The sequence below is a fragment of the Sinocyclocheilus rhinocerous genome, unplaced genomic scaffold (genome assembly GCF_001515625.1).
Source record: "Sinocyclocheilus rhinocerous isolate Xijiao unplaced genomic scaffold, SAMN03320098_v1.1 scaffold1967, whole genome shotgun sequence".
In the NCBI taxonomy this organism is placed as follows: domain Eukaryota; kingdom Metazoa; phylum Chordata; class Actinopteri; order Cypriniformes; family Cyprinidae; genus Sinocyclocheilus; species Sinocyclocheilus rhinocerous.
Window position 1 is genome coordinate 296,055 of NW_015626474.1, and position 9,944 is coordinate 305,998.

The 9,944-nt window shown below is 34.1% G+C and overlaps 2 protein-coding genes across 2 annotated transcripts in view; both read right to left on the minus strand.

Moving 5' to 3' along the window:
- Nucleotides 1-4,247, minus strand: sra1 (steroid receptor RNA activator 1). The gene is made up of 5 exons (XM_016522418.1): nt 4,174-4,247; nt 2,994-3,110; nt 2,013-2,224; nt 1,184-1,292; nt 1-541 (listed from the first exon to the last, which is right to left on the minus strand). Exons 1-5 carry the CDS (start codon nt 4,196-4,198, stop codon nt 375-377), a joined length of 630 nt encoding a protein of 209 aa, XP_016377904.1. The 5' UTR covers nt 4,199-4,247; the 3' UTR covers nt 1-374.
- A 2,601-nt stretch (nt 4,248-6,848) lies between these two features.
- The window catches only part of csf1rb (colony stimulating factor 1 receptor, b), a 39,767-nt gene continuing 36,671 nt past the window's right edge, over nt 6,849-9,944 (minus strand). Inside the window, exons 18-21 of the mRNA XM_016522059.1 lie at nt 9,340-9,451; nt 9,114-9,213; nt 8,926-9,031; nt 6,849-7,221 (exon numbers count right to left, since the gene is read on the minus strand). Coding sequence (XP_016377545.1) covers nt 7,108-7,221; nt 8,926-9,031; nt 9,114-9,213; nt 9,340-9,451 — 432 coding nt within the window. The 3' untranslated portion in view covers nt 6,849-7,107. The remainder of the gene's footprint in view (nt 7,222-8,925; nt 9,032-9,113; nt 9,214-9,339; nt 9,452-9,944) is intronic.

Consider the following 9,944-nt stretch of genomic DNA (forward strand, 5'->3'; position numbering starts at 1 on the left):
ATTTTATTGCACATCATAATGGACAGCTTTTTCAAGAGAAAATTCGAAGATAGCCACTGAGATTATACGTGTGTGTGTGTGTGTGTGCTAAATTGGCTGAAGTAATTGACAATTACCTTTTTTTTAAAAGCAGATTTTTATACACAGTAGTAATACTTAATACCTACATTATTTTCAATCTATCAGGATGAAAAATAATGTAAGACTGTTCCCCAGCACCACCCTACAAAAAATAAGTAATATTAGAGGATGTTGATGAGAATGGGTACATTTTTAAAGGTGGATTATTCAAAACTTAACATAAGTTAATACATCACTTTGGCAACTTATATAAAGCAACATGGGTTTTCAAAGGAATGGACATCACACAGTCCTCATGAGCCTGGATTGGTGCAGTTGTTGATTTGTTCTGGGTTCAGGCTCCGAGCTTCAGCGATGAGACGCTTGACTCCCACCATCCACTGACTGACTTCAGCAACATGATCCACCATCAGGCCTCTGTGGATCTCATCAGCTGCATCCCAGTTTTTTCTTTTCAGGTCTGAAACAAAACACATCTAGCATGTTTTTCCTTCTGTCAACTTTTATCAAGATGGACCACAGCAGTCTAAACAAATTAAAGGGTTAGTTCACCCAAAAATGAAAATTCTGTCATTAATTACTCACCCTCATGTCGTTCTAAACCCGTAAGACCTCCGTTCATCTTCGGAACACAAATTAAGATATTTTTGATGAATTCTGAGAGCTCTCTGACCCTCCCATAGACAGCCATGTAATTACCACGATCCAAGCTGCGTCACGCGACGTTTTTGCACGTCATGCGTTACGTTTTCCACATTGTTTACTAGGGCTGTCAAAAAAAAATTTTGAATTTCGAATATTCGTTGAATAAAAAAAATAAATTAAAAATCCATTCGAATGCAAAAACGTTGCATTCAGCCTTATCAGTGGCGTGCAGCTTTATCAGTGGCGCACGAAATGCGATGACGATGTAAGTGTCATTGATTGCATTTTAATTCTTTTGTTAGCCTATCCAGTTGAAGCTTGAGTAACCTCTCATATGTGTAAATATCAAGAACATTGTCATTCTCCATTTCATGACTCCTTTAAAAACTTCTTTTGCAATTCCTTACGACAGAACCAGTGCGTGAAGGTGAAACTCTGAAGACTGAAAAAGACTCACCTTGGGACAATCTATGCATCCTGTGTTTGACCAAAGGAGAAAGATTTCCACTTCTCCACATGTCCTCAAAAAGCTTCAGACGTCTTTCCACATCATCACAAATTTGTTTCTAAAAAAATCAGTGACAACACAAGGTAACAACAGGAACATGAATTTCCATTTCTCCACTCTAGCAAGTAAAAATAAATATAATGGCAAAAAAAAAAAATTCTAATAACTATAATATTCTTTATAGGGTTTGGAATTTTACAAGGTGTGAGATTTTTTTTTTCCTTGTAACAACTTTAAATATTTGTTGTATGTTATGTGATTGATCCATTAGTTCCATTTAGTGTTATTTTATTATCATTGAGATACTATTATAGCTTTTGAAATCATTTTAAGTTTATATTTTCTGCTTTTATTAATTTTAGTTAAAATCTTAGTAAATCTATAGTGTGTTTTTGTCATTTTTATTAGTCTTTGTTGTTTTTAAATATAACTTATTATACAGATGTATTTTCTTTTTTTGTTTTTTTTAGTGCATCAATTTAAATTAAATGAAAATGAGAAATGTTGCATTGATAACTAGTTGAAATATTTTTTTTTTATTTGATTTCAGTTAACATTTATTTCAAGTAAAAATTTGTATGGTTTTAGTTCAACTATAATAACCCTGGTTCCATTTATTCACAATAAATCCTGTGTCAAATGGGTTGTTTTATATTGTTAAAACTTGAACAAAAAATCTTTATTTTGAAACTTATTTTCATTATGTCTGTTTCCCACTGGTTGAACCTTACAGGCTCTTGAACCTCAACCAGTTTGAGCATTTCAACATTGACCTTACCTTTACAGTATGTCTGCATGTATTCAACACCCCATAGAGCGGTTCTTGCACATCTTCAATGGATGGCTCTGTCTCTACCACCTCCATCTTTCCACCGGAGGGAGTTTTTGAACATACGGACGGTGGGGTGCTGCTGTCCATCAGAGGAGGATTCATTCCCCGGGGCGGCGTTAGCCTCGTCACTGGTGGGGACTGCATCTCTGACCCAGAATCTACAGTGGGAACACAAACCATTTATAATTCATTTTGTGTTCATATCAATTTGTGTTATAGTGTTGTAAAGTCACAGATGAATTACACTCAAAAACATTACATTTTTGCATCTTTTTTTTTTTTTTTTTTTTTTTTACACTTGCAACTTTGAAATGTAATGTGTATTTTCTGTGGAAGACACATTTACAGACACTAACATTTTTTTTAAATTCACCCAGAAGGCCATATAATAAGCTAATTTACATATTTGCTTATATTCTAAACAGTAATGGCTAGAATAAAATTTCCTCCAGAGCCCAAATGGTCATATGCTTAAACATTTCGGCAAGAAAACAAATCTGCCACATTCAGGTCAGTCTGATTTGCACATGTGCTTTTGTAAAAAAATTTAAACTATGTAGACATTTTTTTTTTTTATTACAAAAAAATAATAATAATAATAATAATAATACTAAAACTATAATGAAAACAGAAAATATAAAAATAAAAATTCTAAATATTAATAAAAACTATAACAGTGTCAATTATAAAAAACACACTTGTTAAAGCAAGTAAAAAAAAAAAGGTTTTGCAATACCAATAAATAGAGGTAATCGTTCAATCAATCAATCAATAAAGGACAACTAAAAATCGTCATGCAACCAACTTTAAAACTGAGTTGTCCATACAGTACAACAGTTGGGCAAAGATACAATTTGTCATTTGCTGCAAACATTTAACAGGTGAATCAAGACAGACGATCACATTTAACAGTGAGATGAGCTTGACCTGTGAATTGGGGCGCATGCACTCTCTTGTTGAGAACATTTCGTTTTAGTCCACCTGAATCCTTCTGTAAGCCATATGAAAACTGCGGTGGGTCGTTCCATCCGTGCTCCTGATTACCTGCGCAAAAAGCAACATTATGAGTGAGCGCGGACCCTCGCATACCGTATCTAACCTAGACTTGTGCCGGTATTCGGTAATGCGGTATATCACGGTAATGAATATGCACTCTAGAGGGTTTTTTCCCCCAAAAATGACCAAATCTCTAAATTATTTCTCTTCATTTTTCACATAAAAATGCCCAGGCCCAAACACCAGCTCTCCAACTCCACCCACCTCTGCTTAAGCCTAATTTTCTTCAAAACGTATTTTAAACATATATGATAAATATATGCTGTATTCAGTGAAGCTTAATGAAATATATTTTTGAAAATGAAAATATATTTAGTTTCAACATTTACAAAAATACGTTCAAAAATGTATTTCAGGGGCAAGAAAATTAATTTACAATTTTATAGTAGCCTATATTTAGGCAAAATATGGACGGAATAGTCTACTAGAGATCAAATCATTTAGATTTATAATGTCAATGTTTTTTTTTTTTTATTATTGTAAATATTTGAAGTTTCTTAAAATGTGACAATGGAATGTATTTTCCTTGGATTAAAAGATATAGAGGGCGATACTTTTTTAATGCTTTAACAACATTAAAAGGAGTTTAAAGCAACACTATTTTTCTTTATCCTGGGTGGGAGTCGCAATAATTGTTGGGCTGGTTAGCCTGGATTTTTTATTTTATTTTATTTATTTATTATTTAAATAACCTGACAGCCCTGCTGAGATCTAGAAAGGTATGTCCAGACTCGTATGCATGTCGTTTAATTAACAGCAGAGCAGCTGCCACGTCTCAGAACATGAGCTGTCAGATGTGAAACACTCATTTCTTTAATAGTCAGTCAGTATTAGGTTGGTTATTGTTCTATCGCGCTTTTCTGCATTAGTCATAGTTTACAACTGCCAGGAAATGTCAAGAAAACTTCCAAATGAATGTATGTGGGAATGAATGAGAGCGACGAAACACAGTGATGACAACATGAACTTCTGCTGCGAGCGCGACTCTTCACGCGTAAGATCTAAATCACAAGTTTTATAAACATGTATTATTATTTCTATACTCTCTTACCTGGTTTTACAAACCGATCGCTCATCGCAGCCTAGCAGCAGCACTATGGGGAAAATTCTTCCAGTTCTTCTTCTTCGTTGGGTTTTACCGGCAGCTCGCATCCTTAATATTGCGTTACTGCCCTCTTCTGGAGTTAATTAACTCCTACGCAGAGCAACATGTCATATTCGCAACATTAATGCTGTTTTTATTTGGAAACAGTTCGGCTATTTCCTGCCTTGTTTACTCCCACCGCACCCCAGTATGTTCCAGTTCTTTCTATGCTTTCCATTTCTTTAATCTTCCTGCACATTCTCTAGTTTCTGGTATTTGATAATGTTTACAAAATCCAGCTAAATGCTACTATAATATGAAGTATTTAATTCATTGTTTCCTACTCTTTATCTGGTCATGACTGTCTCCTCTTTCCTGTTACTTCCCTTACTTTTCAAATAAAATAATAAATAATATTTACAAATTGAATAGTATTTTTATCTCAAAAGTTAATATGCATATAGTTATGTATAAAACACATTTTAAATTGCTATTTTGTAAATAATAATTTACAATATTATAATTTACAATATATATATTCCCGACCAGGCGCCGAGTGCTGCCAATCACAACACACACTGGCCCAGCTAACAATTCTAGCCAACACTGATGTATTAGCACAGCGGACAATTACCAGGGCAACAAAAAAGAAAATTGCATGATATAAAACACACAAACAACACAAGGCAGTTTCAAGTGTTTTTCAGATTTATTCTGTGACTGAGGACACCGCTTCAGTGGTAGCTCTGGAGACTCGACGAGTCAGCTCGACTAGAGCGCATGCGTTTGTCTGTAGCTGTGGTGAGCGATCTTTGGCCAGTGACAGAGGTTTTGTTACTCCTGATGTGTACGCGTGGGTCAGCGTTGTTACTACCCTCATCTTCCTCATTCTCAGTCTCCTCTTCACTCTGGTCTCCATGAGGCTTCAGTGTCTCTGAGCTGAACTGGCTCAAAGGCTTGCCAAGGATTCCAAAGCTAAAGGCAAAGGAAAGTTGATACAATCAACCACCAGAGACAGTTAGAAACAAAAGCAAAACAGACACATACTATGCTTTTTAGTACAGGAGGGGCCTTTTCTTGTGGAGTAGGCAGCAGAGAGATCATCAGAGGGGAACGCTGGGTTATGATTTTATTCAGTGGAGGAAGACAGTTTGACTTCCTGGGTTAAAGGTCAGGAGACAGAGAGTGAGGTATGAGAGAAGACGGGCTAGTAAAAGCGTAAGTCTTCACTTGAATTTGCTTGCACACAGAAGTCATTCAATTACATCAAATTACTTGCAACACCTCACAAAGCTAAGACAGAGCCTCTAATATCTCTTCATTATTATACATAACATAGGGTGCATTTTTCAAGTAATGGATAAGTATATTCAAATGTTTACATGACATAGGCAAACCTCTTCAATGCTATTTACATACTTCTTGCCATTACTTTGGCGTTACCAGTAAAACAGCCTTTTTCCAAAAAGCTTTTATTCTTATCTGACCATAGAACGTGTGACCAAGTATGTTGTCCCATACTCAGAACTTGTGCTCTGCATTTAACCCATCCAAGCGCACACACACAGCAGTGAGTGAACACACACACACACACACTGTGAACACACACCCGGAGCAGTGGGCAGCAAACTGTCGCATTAAAGATACAGTAAGGTTTGGCAACGTTATGTGCTTGAGCTTGTTGTTTGATGACAACTTTCTCTAACAATTTTAAAACTCAGTTAACGTCTGAAATTATCCAGCTTTGCTCTTTGGACAATGTTTGGTCACTCAAACCATCCTTTTTACTGTAGATGAGGTCAATATAGACACATGTCCGCGATTCCTAAAGTCTCCAGGTGATTTAAACTAACTAAATATTGACCTAATAGATGAGTTTAAGCCATTTCCTGATTTGTGCAGCTCAACAGCCTTGCATTGCACATCATTTGCTACTCTATACTCAGGTTTTTCTGTAAGATGAATGAGTATAGGAAATTAGCCTGTGTCACCTCATATTTATATCCAAGTGAAACGGAAAATCATGTTATTTTTTCCACTAGTGTTTAGAATCTTAATACCTAAGGTGAACGTAATGTACAATATGAAAAGAAATGTACTTCAGTTAGATTTTTTACTCACATGGGGCTACCAAAATTGTGGCGCACTTATTATTTTTTCCCCAGATTTATTTAGAAATGCTTAAAACGTATATGCTATGTACTTGCAGTTTGAAAGACAAATTAATGAAATGTTACTGTAGTTTACTTATGTTTTACTGGTTCCAGATATAAATTACAATCAGTGACATGCATAAAAAATAAAAACAGTTGCTGCATCTACAAAGCAAACAAAAACAATAAATGTCACAAATAAAGAATAAACATTTGAAAACAGAAGTACAGTAGAAAATATGCTTGATAAAGCGTTAGCTGCCATAGTTTTAAAAAGTTGGTAAAAACAAACTAACCCAGATAGCACACGTACGTCTGCAAGACGTCAGTTAAAGATCTCTTCATCTGGAAAGCATCTGCTGCGTACAAACATCTGATAGACGTCTCTAAGATGTCAGTTTTACATACATTCTAAAACATAAACAAACAAAAGACATCTTCTAAACGTCTGTTTGACATCTGATAGGAAACGTCATATAGACATATTGCAGATGAGCAAACACTCTAATAAACTACGTCTTGCAGATGTAAATGCAGATGTATGTATGTGGTGTGTGGGCTATCAGGAAAATGATCTGCTATAAAAGAATCACAAAATGATACAGCATGATTTTACAAATTCACCATTGAAAAGACAAAATACATAGCAGTATATAGAAATTCTGCTCATCGTGTTAGCTCTACTTCTACATACAGACATGAAAAATTGAAAGGCCTTTTCTGTCAGAGTTTGTTTGAGTTTCATATGTTAGGTCAAACTTCTCGTCATTAAAGGCTGGCCCTCGTCTCTGCAGACGGACTCTGTGTCACACTGGTTTTTCATCAGGTGCCTCTGAAACTCTGGATACATGTCTTCATTGTTCTGCTGAAGAGAAGATGCTTTTACGTCCTGCATTAATACAGCTGTTCAATTATGTGTTGTAGCTGTTCATATGTATTGATAAGGTATTACTATGGTTGTATGATTGCATACAGCGCTATGGGAAGTACAGCATAACTCATTTTAATTTGTCTTCCAGTAAAGTTGTGTATGTACATTGCCTCTGTACAGTGTTGGGTAGTAACTGATTATATCTAATCTGGATTACGTACTTGTAATACTTGTAATACTTGTAATTAGATTACATTTTAAAATGCTCATAATGCTCAAAAAAGAATACATTTACTTTTTTATTGATTACATGATTGCATATTATTTACACAATGGCAGTAAATTATTCATAATTTATTCATTCTCTAATTCTTCTTTTTTTCTCTTTTAAAATGTCCTTTTCATGTAAATAAATTTGCAAACCATGCTTCTGAATTTGAGGGGGGAAAAGGAGAAGATGCTTTTACGTCCTGCATTAATACAGCTGTTCAATTATGTGTTGTAGCTGTTCATATGTATTGATAAGGTATTACTACGGTTGTATGATTGCATACAACGCTATGGGAAGTACAGCATAACTCATTTGAATTTGTCTTCCAGTAAAGTTGTGTATGTACATTGCCTCTGTACAGTGTTGGGTAGTAACTGATTATATCTAATCTGGATTACGTACTTGTAATACTTGTAATACTTGTAATTAGATTACATTTTAAAATGCTCATAATGCTCAAAAAAGAATACATTTACTTTTTTATTGATTACATGATTGCATATTATTTACACAATGGCAGTAAATTATTCATAATTTATTCATTCTCTAATTCTTCTTTTTTTCTCTTTTAAAATGTCCTTTTCATGTAAATAAATTTGCAAACCATGCTTCTGAATTTGAGGGGGGAAAAGTACTTCTCAAGCAATTAGACCACATATGAAAAATAATTATGCAAGTTACTAAATACTGGTGATGTATAGAAACACAATATCATCATAATATCCAGTTAGTAACTGTTGATTATTGGTTACTGGAAGAAAAACCAAACCTGTTTTCATGTTTATTAATATTTGTTCATGTAATGCAGGGTTTCCCAACCGTTTTTGTCAGCCAAAACCCTTAAAATAAAATATTTACTATATTTTAATATTATAATATTTATCTCTGAGGAAGTTAATATTAATTTATCAACTCACTAATGTAATGTTTAATGCATTTTATGATGTTAAAATAAAAAAAATGGAATATATTTTCTTTTTTTATATCAATATGTTACGTTTAATGGTAGGTTTAAAACAAGTTTGATAAAACGTAAACTAAAAAAGTAGTCAAAATACATAAAATACCTCAAATGAGTAACCTACTAACTACAATTTTCACAGTGTAATCTGTAATCAGTAACAGATGTGTAATTATTGAGTTCTGTGGTCTTTATTGGTCTAAAAAATATATTTTTAGAAATCATGCTGAACATTACATTAACACAATCATAATGTCAAGTTGCATAAATGTGTTAAAGGCATAAGGTAAAATATATATCTTTTTTTTTTTACTTATTGCGCTAACAAGTTAACATTCCTAGTTATGCAAGGAGTCCAAACTACATTCTGGCAAAATACAAGATCAAATGATAAATACAAGAAAACTGATTACATTTTGCTTGCTTTTACAACAGAGGAAATGGTTCTAACAGTGTGTCTCACCTCGCTGGGTGGATTTGGCAGTAACTTTGCAATAAGTTCTCTGATGTTGGCAAAAGTCGGACGCTGAGTTGGTTCCAGGCTCCAGCACATTTTCATTATTGTGTACCTACAGGAGGTCAAGTCACTTGATGTATATAGATTTGCTTATTATTTCTTTCCCAAAAATGTATAAATGCTTTTAAGCTCACATTTCATGAGGGGCAAAATCTGGTTGTGGCATGTGATAACCGTCTTTAATCATCTTATAGAACTGTGCATCAATTACAACATTGGGATAAGGACTCATACCTAAAAACAGAAAACACAGTAACACCAACAAAATGCCTTCATGAAATCCTATTTATAGAATTTTTTGTTTTCAGTTTTTTTTTTTTTTACATATAAAAAATAGGTTAAACAAGTCAATTCACCTACCCAGGGAAAGGATCTCCCACAAAAGCACACCGTATGACCAGACATCACTCTGTACGGTGTAAAGACATTCAAATATGCTTTCAGGTGACATCCATTTTACTGGCAGCCGTGCCTGCAGAACCAGTACAACACAATGTAAAAAGAAAAAGGATAATTTTTTGATTAAATGACTTTTAGAGTAGATGTGAAAAAGGAAAAAGATGTTTACCAACTGCTACTCTGAATACAATGATAACGAGCAAACAATTCATGCTGAATTTGCAATATTGGAATTCTTCAGAACAATATGCAGAGGAGCAGTAGCTAATATCGATATTTATTTATGCCCATATTTTGGGTTCTGCAAATATTTTTTTTTCTGTATTTCTTTGTCCATGTGATAATAAGGGGACAGGGTTTTCACATACAGGATTAGCAATCAAAATGTTAAATTAACAAAAGTTGTAAAGTATGTAATATTTACAATTATTCATTTAGCAGATCCAATCACTTTTTTACGGTGGCCGAGAAGTGCAAAGCAAATCACAATTCTGAAAACAAAATAACAAATTACAAACGTAAATGCAAGTCTAAAAAACAAAATAACAATTCAGAAAGCACAACAA

Excerpts from the sequence above, each read along its gene's own strand:
- sra1 (XM_016522418.1), bottom strand. The coding sequence starts at position 4,198 with ATGAGCGATCGGTTTGTAAAACCAG. Across the intron at positions 2,225-2,993 it reads GCATGCGCCCCAATTCACAG|ATTCTGGGTCAGAGATGCAG; the intron begins GTCAAGCTCATC and ends TTCCCACTGTAG. Across the intron at positions 542-1,183 it reads GATGCATAGATTGTCCCAAG|ACCTGAAAAGAAAAAACTGG; the intron begins GTGAGTCTTTTT and ends GTTTTGTTTCAG.